At 39.6% G+C, this 19,881-nt stretch overlaps 1 protein-coding gene across 2 annotated transcripts in view; it reads right to left on the reverse strand.

The window, feature by feature from the left end:
• ITPR2 (inositol 1,4,5-trisphosphate receptor type 2) overlaps window positions 1-19,881 on the reverse strand; it is a 265,378-nt gene that overhangs the window by 177,282 nt on the left and 68,215 nt on the right. For both annotated transcript variants that reach the window (XM_042835042.1, XM_042835041.1), the window contains 9 exons: window positions 10,077-10,231; window positions 8,651-8,750; window positions 8,352-8,512; window positions 5,651-5,792; window positions 4,712-4,870; window positions 3,578-3,750; window positions 1,195-1,314; window positions 919-1,104; window positions 37-288 (listed from right to left, as the gene is read on the reverse strand). In XM_042835042.1, the coding sequence (XP_042690976.1) occupies window positions 37-288; window positions 919-1,104; window positions 1,195-1,314; window positions 3,578-3,750; window positions 4,712-4,870; window positions 5,651-5,792; window positions 8,352-8,512; window positions 8,651-8,750; window positions 10,077-10,231 (1,448 nt within the window). The remainder of the gene's footprint in view (window positions 1-36; window positions 289-918; window positions 1,105-1,194; window positions 1,315-3,577; window positions 3,751-4,711; window positions 4,871-5,650; window positions 5,793-8,351; window positions 8,513-8,650; window positions 8,751-10,076; window positions 10,232-19,881) is intronic.

The following is a 19,881-nucleotide window of genomic DNA, read 5'->3' on the forward strand; positions in this document are numbered from 1 at the left end:
AATTTTGTACCGTATTTTGCAACATTTTCAACTCACTCATGAATTGTGATCTTGGTAGGAATTTCAGTCCACAGTCTGGCGTATCTGACAGGCACCACTGATTCCTGAGGATCTCTATCCACATGCATGTGGAGCATCAACCGGCAAAAAGAAGCCCGGAGGTCATAAGGAAGGCTTTCATCAGACATGCACCGCAGGATCAAGTCTACTGATAGCTGTGCAGAAATCTGGTTGATGGCTAGATACTGGCGGTCCAGGCACATTCTTGCAAAGAGGTTCAGTTGGTACCTTAAATAAGAACAATAGCACATTTCCAACTGGTTTATTTGAATACTATGAAACAATGAACCTCAGAATCTCACTTTACAATTGTGATGTCAGCTCTTCTGCTGTAAACAGTAAAAATGATTAAGAGTGGTTTTGCTAATCAAGGGACAAACCTGCCATTAAAAATGTTAATGTCAGGCTCCAATCCCCATTAAGACTGGGCTCCCTTTGAAACTCAAAGCATTGTTCAGTGGAAGACTGAAGTATTTAAACAGTTTGTCTTCAATCAGTATAAGACACCATTCTATGATCCTATCTCCTTTCTATACTCTGGGATGTTATGAATGCTCCTTCAGTGTATACCTTGCTTCCAAGAACAGCAGGGCATGATAAAAATAGTTTCACAAATAAAAGGTAAGAGGAAACATTAGAGAGACACAAAAAGCTGTCACAAAGAAAACTAAGTGTATGTCTGGAATAGACAACAGAGATGGTGATGCTTCCTATAGGAAAAATCTGAAACAAACTTTTAATCCCTGTTTCTGGTATGACTTGCTTTCCTTTTTTGACATTGGCAAATGGACTGGATAAGAACTGCATCAGGCTCCACGGAGAGTTTACATTTTCATCTATTTGCATAAGCAGTTTTACCTGTAGTAGGTAAGAACTTCTAAGTCAACTTTTGTGCCCTCTTTTGCCTCCTGAGCCAGGTGTCTGATGGCTTTGCCATGAGGTTCCTTGTTACTGTCAATCCAGTAAAGCCACACTTCCTCTTCATCAATGTCATCTGAGATGACTGAGCATTCTAAGGGATTGTCCATTTGTGTTGAAATCAGCCTGCAAGTACAAAACATTCACAAGGCAGCCACCAGCAATGTAACAACAGAGCAAATAACAAAAAGATATGCTCTGATTATGGATGCTCACTTCGTCTGAATGAGAATGTCAGCATTTCCTGGACTCAGCATAAACTTGCAGATGAGTTCCTGTGTTACTGGTATTGCTGTGGTGTTAGATACACACAGGTCTGATAAATAATCCAGGAACCTGTAAGTCAAAAGAAAACAACAAACACAGATGCAACAGAACATATGGCTTTAAATACCGCACAGAAACATTGCTCTAAAAATCTCTAGTATATGTCACTAATACACTAAAGAGATTGTATATTGTGAGTTTTTTCAAAATACAGTCTTTGTTCATTTAAACTATTGCAATTCCCAACGGATGGAGAGCAGCTCTGAGAGAAGCCCTGAACTGTCCTTAATTCAAGGAGAGAAAGAAAAAGACCCCAAGTAAGACACTTCTCAGCAAATCAAAGGTAAAAGAGTTGTGCCAGAACTTAAGCAGCCTAAGGATGTCTTAAGCTCATCTAGCAAGAGAGCTCAACTGGAAGTCTTTATCATAATCAAGAACCAAAAGCAAGAACTCATATTCTTATCCATCTTACCCACCCAGGTAATGGATGACTCCCTAAAGCAAGCAGCAAGGAGATATTACTTGCGCTGGAGATAGCCATGGGTCCTCTGAGGAACTCCACTGCACTGAAGGAGTTCACATCTACAGTTTAAAGCTTTCTTTTGAGTCTCTGATGTGACACAACCAAAGATTAGTTGAAAGAGACCTGGCAAGATCTGTATTCAAAGCAGTCACTCTATGAAAAGCAGAACTAAAACTATTACATGTAAACAGTTTCCTATAAATATGCATCTCAAATTTCAGTCTCCTGATGTTTAACAAGGTTCACACAGAGGCTTTTGTTGCCCCTGGGACACTGATAAAATATCAGCTTCTTGACCCTCTTTTATTGATCTCTCCATTTGTATTACCAGTACTTCACACTGCAGCCTTTCCCTCACTGGAATATAAAAAGTGCCTCTTCCTTCCATGTATCTTCTTTAGGATTTTTAGGAATTGATTATCCTTCACAACTCTAGCAAATGTGGCTAAAAATAAGCATGGGCTCAAGAGCCAGTAAGGGAATGGACAGAAGCTGGCTTACACACACAGAGCATATATACCATTTCCTCAGAAATCCAGGTAAAAACCTTAACCATTCACCACCACTTGTTTCAATGCTAAAATGAAGGAAGGCTTTAAATTTGTAGCCTGTGTGTTTTAGAGCATATTGTCACAATTCTTATTCTCAATGCTGAAAAAAAATCTATGAGATTCTCCATGTAAACAAATGCCATAAGATCAAGCATCTATTGGTCAGATTGCACTATCTCAGCAGGGTGCATTTTTCAAAATTTAACTGCACTCGCCTTAAAAAAGTGAGCCTTAAAAAAGTTCAGCCTTAAAAAAGTGAGCATATATTTCAAAATGAAATTTAGATATGTAACAATACTAAAATGTCCTTCACCACAAAAATAATGACATCAATAAACATAAGAACCCTTCAGCATTGAAGGGCATCTGATCTCACGTGGCTCCCTCTGTCTGTAATGACCAGAGCCAATATAGTTTAGCATGGCACAAGCAATAAGATTTCAGCATAAGGTAAAATGGCTGCAGACATACAGAGCATAATTGAAGCAGTATAGCACCAGGGCCCTGAGCAATATCCTGAACTGCTAACAGAAAAATAATATCCACAAATACTGAGGCCATTATTTGGCCTTCTGTTTCTTAATTTCTTATATTTGTATTACTTTGCTACTTTTACAACTGAAAATCTAATGAAAAAATTAAATTGATTTTCCATTTAAAAATACATTTATACTGTGACCTAAAGCTGACAAAAAAAAAATTCTGACAGAGCTAGGTTAAAGGCTAGAATTTTTCATTTGAAACAAGATCTGCTCTAGAGCACATGTTCACCGGGATCTTTGCCATCCTACGCCTGATTCGCCATCTTTTCAGCTCTGACTTGCAATCAGGAGCTGATTAGGAAATTAGCAGGAAAACTGATTAATAAAACCTTAGTTAAGCTAACATCAACGTCATTTCCATCAAGGTTGTTATTAGCAGGACAACCAGCACAAATAGCACATTCACAGAGGAGCAGCAGTTACAAAAAAATAAAATTTCTGTTCAGTTGTCTCAATCAATTTGAAGTAAAGCCAAACTTTCAGAAGTGTTCTGCAAAAACCTCACTTTTCACCAAGATTTAGATCTGAAATGCAGATATCAACTCTCCAGAAGTATGATATCTCTGATATTTTCTAGCACAGTGCTGTACGCATATTTTTTTTTGTCTGTGAGGTCAAAAAAAAAAAATTAGCGGGAAGAAAGCAATAACATAATAACAAGTAGCAGGGAGATTCATGGCTGCTACAAATGTAATGTTATATGGACCACTTCAAACCTTGGCTCTCGATTTCTCCTGAGTAAATTAACAAAGGTCTCGATTTCTTTAGCCGTGATGTGTTTCTCTAGCAGTTTTCTGTTGTTGTGCAGCAAAGCTGTGATGGTGTCTTCTGCCAAAATATCATAACCAATCTGGGACTGCATGACGCAGAAGTTCTTCGCAATATATTCCTGAAAAAATGAAAATCTCTGTGATGATCTGTTAAGCAATAATGTTTTTCTTTTAGAACTGCAAATATCCAGCTCCATTAACAATCAAAATAATACTCAAAACTTTTCTCACTAAACTGGCCCAAACAAGGTACATCTGAACACCTAAAATATGTACTTCAACAAGACAGAATATTAGGATTGACTAACTCTTGTTATTCTTTCATAAATCAAAGAAATAAATACATAAAAATAGGTGTAAAATTAAAGAAATGGCAAACTTTTTTTTTAAAAAGGAAAACCAAAACTTTATATAATTTTACGAAACTTTCTTGCTCTCTTCTTCCCTTCTCTCTCCTGCAAAACAAAAATATTTCTGAAAAGTGTTAGAAAGAAAACAAAGTCATCACACATAACAGTTCAATTTTTTATTTTCAGCTCCTTTAGCCCTATAAAGCTAGTAAGGGCTCTTTTCTGTGCTGCAACATACAAAGCACTCAGCATCATGTTCTGAATTATCTCATGTTCATCAGGAGTCTCCAGCAGAGGAAAATCATGCTATCTGATTGAACAGCCTCTGGTTTGACTCACTGCTGTCACAACATAAATATTTACAGCACAGAATCATAGAGAATTTTGCCTTCCCCACTGATACCCTGGAGCCTATGAAGGAAGCAGTGGACACTAATCTCAGTCAGAGCCTGTGAAGATACATGGAAGCCCACCAGGAGAAGGAACCTATAACATTCATTGCTAATCACTCCGTTCATATAAAATCGCCTATAAAACAAAAACACTATTTCACAGCATGAGTCTGTGTAAGCATCTTTCTACTTACTACTAACCAACACAAAACCCAGTTCTTCCATTCTCCCTTAAGATAAGATTACCAGAGGCTCATACCTGTAAATCCGGAGTGCAACATCAAACATAGGATGTAAAATAACAGAATTTAGAGGAAAAATTCTTGAATACCACTGACCTGGTTCTTCCTATAGTCCTGCTGGGAATGTCTGAGAACTCTGTAACATAACCTTAACATGTATTTGTATGGGGCATATCTCTGGTCACCTAGGTCTTCAAGTCTCAGCATTGATCCTTCACCTTTGTCCTTAAAAGGAGCTTTGAGGATCCCGAATATCTGTTCAAAATCAAAATCACTGAGGATGAAAATCAAGCCAAGATTTTTCTTTAACCTGTACCTGTCAATTTCCTCTGTCAGGATCAGAACAAAGCATCTATAGGCTCAAGTCAGAATTCAATCACTTCACTTGTTATCTACAAATCACCGAATAAGAAAGGGGAAAAGGGACAAGGACAATCCCAGACATTAAAACACAAGCGTTTAGCTTTGCATTTCCACACCAATTCGTTTGATACTACTTTTTCTTGACTGTTATCCTAGTTTAAAACATTGTCAGTTAAGTGCCTTAATTTTAGATAAATTAAGGATGAAAAAGCACATAAGGGCTGCTATCTAGTTTAATTCTTTTCACTTTATTATTTATTTACTATTTCAGTAAGACACTTTAAAAGAATATTAATTCTGATTTACATGCAGTCAGTCCTCAAATAAGTCAGAGATCCATAAGGGTATTATAAGTTTTCCTTCAAGGAAAACACTTGCAGGATCAGGACCATGTAGTAGACTTGCTTCAAATTTCTTCAACAATTTACTTGTAAATAAAGTCTTAAAAATCTTATAAGTCATCAGAATTACAAGAGACTAACAGACATTAAATTTCGGGCCTTTTGCTGTGAGTCTTGATTAATGAGTTTCATGTCTAATGAATGCAGTTACGTATAACTCAAGATAGCATAAGCCAACTTACCTGAAACCAAGTTTTTATCATTTCTTTCTCTCCTACAATCTATTTGGAAGTACAATCAAGTTACTCATACTTGAACATACAGAGTATACCTGAGCCAATATATTTTGTTCCCGCATTAATTTTTGTCGCTCCCGGTTTGGCTTAGTAATGACCACATCCAAAACTTCCTGCCCATTGTTAGGCACATCAGACACAAAGAAAATCAGATCTTCTAATAACTTGGTCACAAATCTAAAATGAACAGACAGATCCTTATTATACACAGTCATTCAACACTTGTTAGGATTCATTAAGAAAGAAAATCACATTTTAGAACAAGCTTTATCTAGTGCATCAGAACTTCAATCACTGCAAAGCTAAGTTTAACATATACCTAAGGCTTCCAGGTCTCAGATCAGCACATGTTAGAATCCATCACAGTGACATTTTCCAAGACATTAAACAGCAACCAGAAGAAAACAGGGAGGATGCAAAACTGATGTAGAATAGATGCAGACTGCTTAGAAATCCAAAATCTCTACCAGCTGATTGCAAGGCCCAGAAACAGTAGACAGATACTCTTACTCAGCCCAGCAACAATTTCCACTGGGAAGTTAGTAACATTGGCCCATGAAACAAGATTGTGCACTCACTAGAGGAATAAAAACAGTTTGCTGCTGCACTATTTCCCTACTGACAAGAGAAACTATTGAAAAATGACTTGGAAAAAAAAAACACTTTTATTTCACCCATTCTTTCCTACACAAAAAAAAATAGGCAGAAGTAAATGCTGAAACAGGACAAAGGCAAGCCCTTCCATCTTCAAGCAATGTAGGTCATCGCCAGCTTGCTGTTAGCATACCTTGCCAGGTATACACAGAGAGAAGTGTGGATGACCACAAATTTCCTTAAAAGAATTGGCAGTCTTTCACAAACAAAACCCAGCACATTTCCCACCCTTAGCAGCATTGTCTGAGTTTGGCAAATATTTAGTCTATAATTACTAAACCTGGCAGGAAGACGCTCAATAGATTTCCAAAGACATCTCTGAGAGCCAGACAGAAAGCTTTCATTAAGTAAAAGAAGGCTTGGATGTTCAACTAATCCCTCTAAATGAGTTTTCAGCCTAGTAGTGGATGTTGGAGAACGGTAAGGTCCCCAGAACAAAGCACCTCACTAACAGAAAATGCAGGAAACGTAAACGTAGGGTTGATCAACTAGGAGTGAGCTCTTGGAATCTCTACTTACCCAAGCAGGAAGGTAATAAGACAGGGAAACAAGAAGAGCAGGGTTTTTTTTGGTTGTTTGTTTGTTTTTTTTAAAGGAAATCACAGGAACAAACTAATAACAGCAATATCATGAAATCACAGAACCATAGAATCACCTGTGATGGAAGGGGCCTTTAAAGGTTATCTAGTCCAAATCCCCTGCAATGAATAGGGGATTTTGACATCTACAGCTAGACCAGGTTGCTCAGAGCTTTTCTTGTTCTTCTTTGCACCCCTTACTGAATTCAGTTCCAGCAGGGCCTTGGCCTTCCTGACCTTACCCTATACAGCCTAGCAGCCTTCCTATCTTTCTCCCAGAGTACCTGTCTCTTCTTCTACTGTCTGCATATTTTCTTCCTGCTCTCCAGTTTGACCAGCAGGTCCCAGTTCAGCCATGCTGCCTTCCCTTCCTGACTTCCAACACCTGGCAATAGAGAGCTCTTGTGTTCTTCTGCTGAAAGCTTCCTTAAAGATCTGCCAGCTCTGCTCCACTCCCGTTCTGAATTATTTTATGTGTGTGTTGTACCAGTACATCAACATCAGAACTTGACAATACTGGATTGCAGTGACGCAGCAGTACAAGGCTAATACAAGGATGTCACACCTTCATTATGTTGTATCCCCATCTGATTTGACTCAACAATGAATGAAATGGCTTTCCAAGATTGTGTACTAATACCTTGGCTGTTACAGATTTGCCTGTTAAGAGAAATCCTTCACCTGATACTAAACTACCTGTGCTAATTGTCACTGACAAAAGACTTGTGGACTTGACAAACAGCATAAATTGTTTTGTCACCAAAAATTAACATTTCCAGCAAAAAGCTCTGTATGATGCACAGTAGAATAAAAGATAAAAATTAACACTGTAAGAGATGCTATCTAACATTCAGTTTTACCAGACAGCTGAACACAAATAGGCAACCACATCACTTGCCGTGGGAAATACGTTGCTACAAAGTAAAACAAAATCCCTTAATTCAGGGCTGGGTGTAAAGAACAGACATTCTTTGAATTGAAGCATGGATGGATATAAAGAGTAAACACTGAAGACAACAGGAAATGTAAAACAGGAAAGTAAACAGGGAAAATAAAATCACAGAATCACAGAATATCATGAGCTGGAATGCACCCACAGGGATAATCGAGTCCCCCACTCGGCTCCACACAGAACCATCATAAATCCAAACCCTACATCCTCAAGCATTGTCCAAACACTCCGTGAACACAAGCATGGTGCCACGATCAATGTCCTGGAGACCCTGTTCCAGGACTTTTCCTATCCCCAACCCAATCCTCTCGACACACCTCCATGCCATTCCAAGTCCTGCTGCTGTCATCAGGTGAGATCAATGCCTCATAAGAAAGAAAGGAAAGGGACAATCACAGCAGTCTCTCAGTCACTGCAAGTCTTGCTTCTACTGCCCTAGCAGCATGAACACACAGTACAACGAATTACACTTAGCCATTACTGTGATAACATGATACCATGATACTAGGAGTAGCACTAACTTAACAACAACAATAAAAAAAGCTCACTAACCTCCTTTCATTCTGGGTTATTGTTCCATTCTCCAGCTTTTTAACAGTTGATGCTAAGACCTTGTTCGCATCATTAGCAAAGTCCAAGTCTCTGACCTCAGATAGAGGAACTGATACAATGGCAAAAGCCTCCTTGTCCTCTTTTGTTTGGCACGTCCCAATCTGCAATAGTTTGTAGCTTAATTAGGGTAACCAATTCACTCAGCTTTGCCCAATTATGCATATTTTATATGTCAAGATCACTCTTAGGAAATTCTAGGAATTATGTTGGGATTCCAACCCTGAGAAATTAGTGTTTACCTTTAACATTACCGGCCTTTCTTCATTGGTGTCTATTGGGATGCTAGTACTAGTAACCCAAGTATTGGTACACAAATGCCTCAGTCGGACATAGGAGTTCCTAAAGGAGAGGAAAGCAAACAGTGGGTTAGATGGATCCTTTCTGAGCTAAACTGGGCAAGGTGAGATGTGGTTTAACATGTGGACATGAGATGTGACACCAGCCACTCATAATAAAAAGGCAAGGGAAACCTAGAAGGTACTGTAACACCATTTCCCCTTGTGTCTTTTCTTTCTGATCCAGCATAAAGCAGTAACAAGGACAGCATCTTGGGATTATGCAGAATGCTGCTTTTAAACATTTCCATATGTCTAGGAGTAAAGTATTCCTTATATGAAAAAAAAAAAAAAGGAAAAAATTAAAAGGTATTTTAAAATACTAATTGAATTGAAATACACATCATGAAGAAAAACATCTGTTTTCTTATTATTTTTTCTGCCAAGTAATGAGCCCATTCAACCTGTCACAGAAAGTGCAAATGTAAAACTGATCATGGTTTCAGTTTCACCATTATGATGTGCAAAACCTTGTTCCAAGGAGTGAGCATTTACACTATCAGTTCTCAACCGAAAATCAAGTAAACAAAGAGCATGTATGATATTCGTCTAAACTCTTTCCATTTGATAATTTCTGGCATTATTAAAAAGCAGAGCTGATAAATCAATTACAATTTTTACTCTGAATTGCACTCAGTAAATATATTCACTACAGTCTTCATTGGCACACTCCCTTTCATGCTGATGGACTTTAAGTATTCAAGTAAGAAAATCATCTGGCAAAACTCTGCAAAGCAAATACTTCCAAGTTGCATACATCACTATTTGTAGATATCTAGCTTTGAACTCCACACTCGGAACTACTACTAGCCCCAGGTGTCTTCACACCCATTCAGCCACAGCAAACACCATGTGACTTGTCTCATCAATCCCAGCTGAAATAACAACTGAAGTTTCAAACATGCACAGGAAAAACCTATGAACCAACTACTGACTTAATTTGAATAACAGACGTGTTCAGAAACAGAAGCACAGTTCACCATACGTATTATTAGGTAGGGAACAATTCAGTTTGATCTACTAGCAGCACATTTTTTCAAACGGTGCAACTCAATTCTGTCTTCATACATATCTGTGCAACATTTAGCCGGTTATTTTTCTCTTCACAGATTCTCTTTAAGCGTCACTTGTTTTATCCTTATAATTATTTTATCCAGTCACAGTGGCAGTATCATGTTTTATACATCTCTTGTTTATCTGTGAACACTCTTCAAATTTTAACTGAAGGATAATACTTGGTTATGGTTGATTTTTTCTGCGTTACTCACAGAGATAATGCTAGGAAGAAACCTTGTCAATCCCACAACTTTTTTTTTATTTTTTTTTTTACCTTGGAACCAGGCAATCAGCTCTCTGAAGAGTGGTGGCATCCAGTTCAAAGAGAGACGCGATGTCATTTCCATGTGGCACAGAGACCAAAGTATACATAATCTTCTCCCCTGCCTGGCGTTTCTTCTTTGAAGCAGGAAGGTCGCCATCTCTCTGCTGGTTAGGCACAAGAGTTATTTGCTTGCATCAGCGCCTATTATAAATTCTCCAATTACCTTGTGGACAAGTAATAATCTAAATTGTATTAAGTTTTGTGTGTACATTCTACTAAGAACGTACCGTGACTGGCTTTGGAGTGCATAACACAAAGGATGCACTTTGCCCCAGGCACACAGGGTCTCAGACAGTCATTACAACAACAGCAGGTCACCAGCTACAGAGAGACTGTAGTATTGTATACATTATTATTTGATATCTACAACTTCAAAAACCTGTACCAATTGCAGACCCTTCACTCCCAACAGATGTAACTACACAGTGCTAGCTTGAAAAGGGCCAAAGTTAAAAGAAGAGCATTAATGAAAACTGGATCTTCAAAAGGGAGGTGGGGAGTAAAAAAAGTGAACAATTGGCCTAATTCCACAGTTGTTTTATTTAAATTTAGATTTTTTTTCCATTCCCATACATTCTGAATTGCAGTCGCACACCTTCCAAATAGGAAGAGACAGAGTATTTGCCCCATTGAGATCTATTTGGCACTGGAAAGAGGAGACAAAAAACACCAGCTAGCTTGCAGTGGAAATCCTAGCACAGGCTGCTAATGCAGCAGAGGTTGGATCCAACACAGGTCTGTGCATGTCCACGGAAACTGGAGAATTTCACTCCTTCACTCCTTGAAAGCACCTAGCTTTCCAGAGACACTTACAAAGCTGTGCTGGTGCCTGAGAATATGCGCAGTCCTCACACCCTTTGATACTCCAGGCCCAACAAAATGTTAAACAAAATCTCACATGGAAACTTAACCTCCATGTAAGGATTGAGAAAACAGCAAAAAATATATATCCATGATTTCCATACACATTCTCCTTTACAAACCTAGGATAAGACCCAAACTGGAAAAGCAGGTAAATTTTCCAAACAAAAATTTGAAAAGCAGCTTTCAAAGTTCAAGGTTCAAGGTCAGTGAAAGGGTAAGTTGTACAAGATAATTTAGAACAGCATCCAGACTTTTTTTTTATATTTCCCATAAGTTACAAATCTAATTACGTTTTCCCAGAACCGATCCACTCTGCTATCATTTCCAAACTGAAAAGGCTGGTATACAAAAAGGGAGGACATTTCATAATCATGTAGTTTTTCCTTAGGGCTCCAGGAAAAACAGACACCAAAATATCAAACCATGCTCTGCTCTGTGTTAAGTACTTTTATACTCCCTCATTACACAGTGTCTGAGCATCTCCCATGGGTCATTAAACATGAGCATACACACATGTGCAAGTTTCCGTGACAAGAGGTAAAGTGAATGGCATGTCTCCAGTGCTTCAGTAGTTCATATTAACCACTAGTTCTGTGAGGAAGTTCCTCCTGACGTTTGGGGCTGACTCCACTTGCTCGCAAGTTTCCCCAGCAATTGCTATTAAACAATAGAGTTAGCTTATCGGGCTTTTACCCGGCCAGCCAGGTTTAGCACCTGCTGGATCAGACCTGCCATACAAGCAAGAGCTGGTTTCTAGCCTCAAAAAGCACATCTCAACAGAATGCAAGACAGTGTCTATAAAACTGCTAGCTGCAATGCCAAGCTTAGCTGAATGAAATGTGGCCTGCACAACAGCTATGCACTAGTTCTAAATTGCACTGCAGCAAAAGCCTCGGAACTGTCCTCATACTTTAATTCAGACACACCTCACAACCCAACCATGATTATGAATCTTATTCTTTGGAATAAAAACATAACGAAAAGTGACTTTGACCTTGAGAGCTCTGAAAACAAATTAAACATAGGGAGTGCACAGATAGAGAGATACAGTCATCGCATAGAAAAATACAATTAATATTTATGTTTGAATTTACACCTGACTGCATGCACAAAACTCTGCAAGAGAGAGAATATGCATTTGCTCACAGAAAGTTTCTTATGTTTAATCAAATTTAATAAGCAGTCATCAGAATCTGCACTTAATCTAGCCACTATTAAACGTGCTGATGAGTCCATATGAGGAAGTTGAAAGAAGGGGAAGTATTAGACTGCTTCACATTAATCAGGCGGTATGAAAAACACATAGAAAACACAGCATTCCTAAGTAGAATAAAAAAATGACATTTGCACAGGTAAGTAACAGGCATACAGCAGATGTAGCCAGCAAAAAACTGATTCAACTGAGAGAAGGGAGGAATAGACAGATAAAGGGATTCAAATACAGAGAGAAGAAAATTCAACTCAAAGCAGCATGAAGAAGAAGAGAAGCAAAGGAAGAGTTTCAGTGGTGGCAGTGGCAGCCAGAGAAAGAACTCCCAAGACTGGTCTAGTATGAGATATGGAGGTTGGCACCCCTGCCTGCCGCAGGGAGCTTGGACCTTGATGATCCTTGAATAGCCTTCCAACCCAAGCCATTCTGTCATTCTATGATTCTGTGAAGAATTCTTTCAGCAAAAACAGGTGAATTACACGCTAGGAGTAGAGAAAGAAAAAAAAAAAGGCAAGAACTATGGGCAAAGTAATTCAAGCACATGGTAAATTCACTAAGAAAAAAATAGTTTTGATTGTCCCAAACTGTTGGTAAGTTAGTTACAAGCTATAGCAATTCAAATTAGATACATATGTATGGTAAAGAAAATGGAATCACCTCACTCTGTAATTGTCTGGTAAAATCACTTGTAAGGATGCAGGAAATGTAGATTCAGTTACTTTCCTGCGTGGCAGGATTTGGACCTCACCTTCCAAAAGAGTAGTTTTCTACAATGGCATAAATGCATCAGTGAACAAAGGAAGAGCTATGATGTCATCTATCTGGGCTTCAGTAAGACCTTGGACACAGTCTCTGCTAACATCCTTCTCTCCAGATTGAAAGATGTAGATTTGATGAGTAGACTGATGGATGAGGAACTGGTTGCAAGACTATATGTAGAGTGTGGTGTGGTCAATGGCTCGGTGTCTGGATGAAGATCAGTGACAAGTGTTGTCCAACAGGGGACTGTATTGGGACCAATACTCTTCAGCATCTTCATCAGCTACACTGATAGTGAGAATGACTGCATCCTCAATAAGTTTGCAAATGTGAACAAGCTGTGTGGTGCGGTTAACATGCCTGAAGGATGGAAAGTTATTCAGAGAAACCTAGACAGGGTCAAGCAGTGGACCCAAGAGAATTTCATGAGATTCAATAAATTCAAGTGCAAGATCTTGAATCTGGGATTGTGGCAACCTCCAACAACATTACAAGCCAGGGTCAAAAGGACTGAGCAAAACTCTGAAAAAAGGACTTGGAGATACAGGTGGACGAGAAGCCGGACATGAACCAACAATGTGCCCTTGCATCCCGGAAACCCAACCATATCCTGGGCTTCATCAGAAGTGTGGCCAGAAGGAGAGCTGGGGCTGTTCAGTGTGGAGAAGAGAAGGTACAGGAGAGGACCCTATCACTATCTAAAGGAGGGGACAGACTCGTTAGCAGGGTATGTTGCAACAGGAAAAGGAAAAACTGTTTCAAACAAAAAGAGGGGAGATTTAGATTGGATGTTAGGAAGAAGTTTTTTTCAATAGGGGTAGCAAGGCACTGGAACAGGTTTCCAAGATAGGTGGTGGGTGCCTTGCCCCTGCAGACATTCAATGTCAGGTTGGATGGGGCTCTGATCAACCTGATGTGGCCATAGATGTCCCCGTTTAGTGCAGGGGAGTTGGACTAGATCGTCTTTAAAGGTCCTTTCCAACTCAAATGATTCTATGAGTCTATGATTCTATACAGCCAATGGTCATGACATTCTTCCAGAACAAACTCATGTAGGAAAGTAAAGGCTGAAAGTTCAAAAAAGGAGTCACAGTGAAAAGAATCAGCCCTTCTGTTGAAGATCCACGCTAACAGCAAATACCATAACTCCTGGGCTTCCACCCTGGCTTGCAGTGCATCACAACTTAAAAAGAAGTTTAATGTATATGTAAATCCAATGAAGATGTATAGTGTTTGTAATCTGAAGGGCAGATACATTGTAATTAGTGACAACATCTGTATTGTAATTGGAGATAATTAGATTTGTCTTTCTTGAGACTTGCAGCCCAGAGGATGACCCTTCTTCACAAATTTTCATATAATTTGCTAGCAATTGTAAACAACTCTGTGTCCTTATATTCTTCATCTCTATTAGGTATCACACCTGAAATTTGGAAGATTTACAGGGAGTTTTGTTTAGGAATGGCCTACCTGCAATAAATAAATAAATAAAAATACTTAAGGAGGAAAAAAAAAACCTCATTTAAAAAAAAAAAAAAAAAAAAAACAGGCCCGGAATGCCTTTCCTTCTAGAATGTAAATCCAATCTACAATTCTGACTGGTGAGGACACCTCTTGTACCATAGAGACAGACAAGGATAATGCCCTACTCCTGAATGAATACATTAAGCTGCACTACAGATTTCAGCAGAAATTAAATTTAAAAACAGCCTGCTAAAGCCAGTACAATGTGGTATCTCAAGATGTTAACCCAGTTTAGGAGGCTCTTAGAAACCAGAATTTATTCATAGTAGTAATACAAGAAGAACTCCATTTATTAGATGTTTATAAAAACTCTGTACGAAAAGAAAGCCAATTAATGGCCAGCATCACTTCTTCACGTTAGGAAGCCCTGGCAGACAGCAGTTAGCCTCCTATAACACCTTCGCTGTTGACTCATTTGTGAGTCATCGCATTTTTAGCAGAGACATCACGTTGCAATTCTGTTGTTAGGAGCCAGAGACATTCTGTAAGAAACAATGTATGCGTTTTCAGAGCTGATTCAGACCTGTGTGCAGCAGCAGAATAATAATAGTGTGCCAGCATCCGTATCTCCCCTTCTCCCCCAGTGACTGCAGAGCCTCTCAAGTGGTCTGACTGCTGGCTTTATATAAGCAGAGACACTGCCATTCTAAAACTGAGGATTTTCTTTTCTATGTTTTTCAGACTGTTTACAGCCTCAGCCTTGAAAAAAAGATTCCCCAAACATTCTCTAATTGTTTTAATGACATTACCTGTGTCACGCATTATGAAATTTAATTAAACAAACTTAGTTGCTGGAAGGTAATTAAAAAATAAAACTGAAAAAGAGAAAAAAAAATGTTTATCAGGAAAAAAATAAGTTAGGATGGAAGTAAGAAAGCAAGCTTTGAATTGCATTGCTTCTTGGCATCCATAAACAGAGATAGCAATAAGTCAAAGGAGGTATATCAAATTGCACCAAGAAGTCCATGGCAGAACAGTCTAGCTACTTTAAAAGAAATGTAAATAGATACCAGTCTCAATTCCAAGAGAAATCCGAATAATAAAACTCAGTTTGGAACTGCTTAGGATGAGCGCTCTCATGAAAATGCAGACAAATGGAGGTAAGGTAGACAGCCTTTTAATACTAAGGCACTAACAAATGCCACATTTCCAGCTGCTCTTGACATTTCCCCAGTGTTTATGGTGTTCTTCTAGGTGCTGTACATTTCTGTCATTGGAAATAATGGACTACTTCGCAGCATAAAATACACCAATTTTGGATTTAATGGGAGCTGTAACAGAACACTGCATTTTGATGCACTATACGTTACAATCTCCTACACTTCAAGAGCTGGATAAGCTTTTTTTTTTTTTTTTTTTTTTTTTTAATAAGTCCTTTAAATCAGAGAAAGGTCTCATGTTAAAAAATAAAAAATAAAAAATAAAAAAATCCAGAATTTAGATGTGGGAAAAGCACACACAAAGAATATTAACCAACTCAATGTAAGGCTAAATTTTACCAGGAATCACAGCAATGTTTCACCATAAAATTTGGCTGGAATCTCATGAAGCAGCCAATAAAAGAGCAAGGAAGGCAGTCCAAACAGAGCTTGAGAACAAAAGCCCTAGTGACTTCTGGCAATATTTTTTATCTCAGTTGCCAAAATTATTTCATATTTTCGAGTCACTTAAGGCAAAAAGGTGGACTTTGGAAGCGTCTACTGGCTATGCCCACTATTGCACCACAGAAAATCCTTCTCCATTTCTGCTTCCTAAAACTGACAGTTGCCTAAGCAACCATGATCAGGACTTGTAAACCAGGCAGAGAACATGCACAAGAAGTCCTATCACACATTTATAGTTGAGGGTTGGCACAAAACATACAGATGGTTGTGTCTTCTTTAAAACCTAGATGACAGAGAAAGAACTGGAACCCTTTTATCCCAGCAGTGAAAAGCAAAACAAGCTGCAGGCTCAGCTTCTTCCTTCAGCTGAAAAGATTCAAGTATGCCTCTTCTATTTCCCTACTTTTCAGCCTTCAAATTACACTGGTGTAGGTCCACTTCCACCTCCCCTTCTACAGCAGCAGATTTACTTCGCAGGCAACATTTCACAATTAATTGGTTCGAAAGATGAAAAAGAAGATGCCCTTTGCAGTGAGTCAGTGAGGCAGTCACCTGGCAGAAGAAACACCACATGAAAAACACACTTCAAGGAAAGCTTGTGTGCTTTACATCACCTGTGTATTGGATACAAGACTGATGTGGCTGGCCCTTGAAGAACTCCAAACACTCTAAGATTCTTTCACTTTTGAGGGACAATTAAACACTGCATCATTGTAGCATAAAAGAAATCTCTGCATAGAGAATTTTTTCTACTCAGTTGCTCAAGGTCAGAATGAAGACTTAAAATAATCAGTGCTGACTCATTGTCTTTTCAACAACACTAAAAAGAGGTGAAGGATCCAGAGGTAAGCCTCACAGAATGGCTTGGGTTGGAAAGGACCACAAAAATCACCAAAGTTCCAATCCCTCTGGCACAGGCATGATCACCAGCCTCCAGATCTAATATTAGACCAGGTTGCCCAGGGCCCCATCCAACCTGGCTCTGAACACCTCCAGGGACAGAAAATCTATAACCCCTCTGGGCAGCCTGTTCCAGCACCTCACCACTCTCTCTCTAAAGAACTTCTTCCAATCCAAACCTTCCCTCCTTGAGCTTAAAACTATTCCCACTTGTCCTATCCCAGTCTACCCTTGTACAAAGTTGATTCTCCTGCTGTTTATAATTCCCTGTAAGACTGCAATGAGGTCTCTTGCAGAGTTCTCTTCTCCAGGCTGAACAAGCCCAGTTCCTTCAGCCTGTCTTCATAGGGGAGGTGATCATCCTTGTGGCATTCCTTTTGACCGTCTCTACATCTTTCCTGTACTGGGAGCCCCAGATGTGGTTGCAGTTCTCCAGATGGGTCATCATGAGGGCAGAGTAGAGAGGAACAATCACCTCCCTGTCCCTGCTGGCCACTCCTCTTCTGATGGAATCCAGGATACTATTGGCCTTCCGAGCTAAAAGAGCACGCTGCTTGCTCACGTTCAGTTTTTCACCCACCAGGACCCCCAGGTCCTTCTCCACAGGGCTACTCTCAAGGAATTCTTCTCCCAGTCTTCATACGCATCTAGCATTATTTCGAACCGAGTGCAAAACTCTTGTACTTTGCTATGTTGAACTTCCTCAGGTTCACATGGGCCTACCTTTTGAGTCTATTGAGGTCCCTGTGAATGGCATCCCTTCCTTCCATTGCGTCAACCACACTGCTCAGCTTGGTGTCATCAGCAAACTTGCTGAAGGTGCACTCAAGCCTGTCATCAATTGTCATTGACGAAGATGTTGAAGAGCACCGGTCTCAAGACAGATCCCTGGGTGACACTGCACATCAATGGTATCCTCTTGGACATAGTGCCATTCACCACAACCCTCTATCTGTGGCCTTCCAACCTTATCCACCAAGTACTCCACCCCTCCAATTCCTATCACTCCAATTTAGATATAACGATATGGGCAGGGAAGATGTCAAAAGCCTTGCCCAAGTCCAGGTAGATGACATTAGTCACTTCCCCTTTATCCAGCGATGTCATCACTCCAACACAGAAGGCCACCAGATTGGTCAAGCATGACCTTCCCTTGACAAAGCTATGCTGGCTGTCTTGGATCACCTGCTCATCTCCCATGTGCCTTAATGAGTCTTTAAGAGGGATCTGTTCATGATATTCCCAGGCACAGAGGTGAGGCTCACCGTAGTTCCCCGGGTCATCCTCTCACCCTTTTTTGTAAATGAGAGTGACATTCCCTTTTTCCGCTTCCTGGAGACTTCGCCTGACAGCCATGACTTTTCAAATATGATAGAGAACAACTCAGCAACCACATCAGCCAGCTCCTTTAGGATCCTGGGATGAATGTCACCTGGTCCCATACACTTGTATACATTCAGTCTCACAAGGCGGTCTCAGACCAAGCCTCCTGATAAGCCTATTACCAAGCCTTATCAGGATTTCTTCCACAAAATATCTTCAACTGAAAGTGCTGACTGGGTAAAGTAAAATTTCCACAGAGAAACACTTTTGATCATCAACCAGTTTTGATTAAATTTTTAATGGATACATTTGTCCAATCAAATTTCTCTGGTCTTGGATCTTAATTGAAACCAGTGCACAGGAGGATTAAGCCAAAATGTTAGAGAAGTCACCTTTAGCATTCATGTTCAGATCACTTGTGCTCTTCACTATCCAGTCTGGGAAATATTTAACTACGAGAGCTGCTCCTATTTTGTTATGTTGGTCCACAATGTCAGACGTGGATGTTGATGGTATGGCAGTAGAGGCTGCACCTTCTCAGCAAAATTCTGTTATATTTTATTGCCCTGAGGCAGATGGCAGCAGAGGGACAGACTAGCAAAATGACATCTGGCATAGAATTGCATATAAAACAGAAGTGTTTGAACACCTCCACACAGAAAAAGATTGCACCTATTGACATTCATTGACACTTGCTGAATGTTTATGGAGACGAAACAGTGTATGTGAGCACAGTGAGGTGGAGGTGGTGCATTTCAGCAGCGGTGACAGCAATGTGAAAGACAAGCCACTTTCCAGGTGGCCATGCAGATTTTTATGTGTGGCATGCAGCTCTTGCTCATCACTCTATGATCCTTAAGGTTTTTTCCAACCTGATTGATCACCAGTGAAAATGCATAGCTAATGGTAACAGCTATGTTGAAAAACAGTGTTTTACAGCTGAAAATTTGCTCCATCAAATAGCGTTCTTCTTCTTTTTATACCTGTTGTAGCTTCCATGGAAATAAATAGAGGCACTACTTTTGGAGTGACCAATGAATCTAGATGACAAGAAATTGCTACAGCTGGATACCCTATACCACATACAAATTAGTATTGCACAGCATAATACATCCTTTGTGATGAGGACCTAATATCAACCCTATACGTTTTCATAGGTTTGAATTCAGACTAGCTCTATTCCAGTTTTCTAGGCTGGGCACTCATGAGAGGCTAGAACACAGTATACCTATGTTCCAGATGTGTATGTTTTAATTTTGATCCAACAGAATACAAGTTTGTACACTGAGATTGCTCTGCAAAGTGAATTAGAGTGTCTTAGATAGGTAATAACTAGGAGATTTGATGAAGGAGGTGCCATCATGCTGTGACCTTAAGTTTTAATGCAACTGAGCTGTGTGTGAGCCCAGCTGTACTGTTCTCAGAGCAAAAGCATGAACCCAAGCATTCCCAGGCAAGCACCTTACTCAATACTCAAGAGGATATTCTAGAACTTACCTCAGTTTCTGTCAGAAAGCTTCAGGGGCTTCAAATGTGATTCCAAAACAAAAGAGAAACAACTCTTGGAGCT

This window comes from Centrocercus urophasianus, unplaced genomic scaffold (assembly GCF_019232065.1).
Source record: "Centrocercus urophasianus isolate 14NV4802_14NV808 unplaced genomic scaffold, USGS_Curo_1.0 seq_5, whole genome shotgun sequence".
NCBI lineage: Eukaryota > Metazoa > Chordata > Aves > Galliformes > Phasianidae > Centrocercus > Centrocercus urophasianus.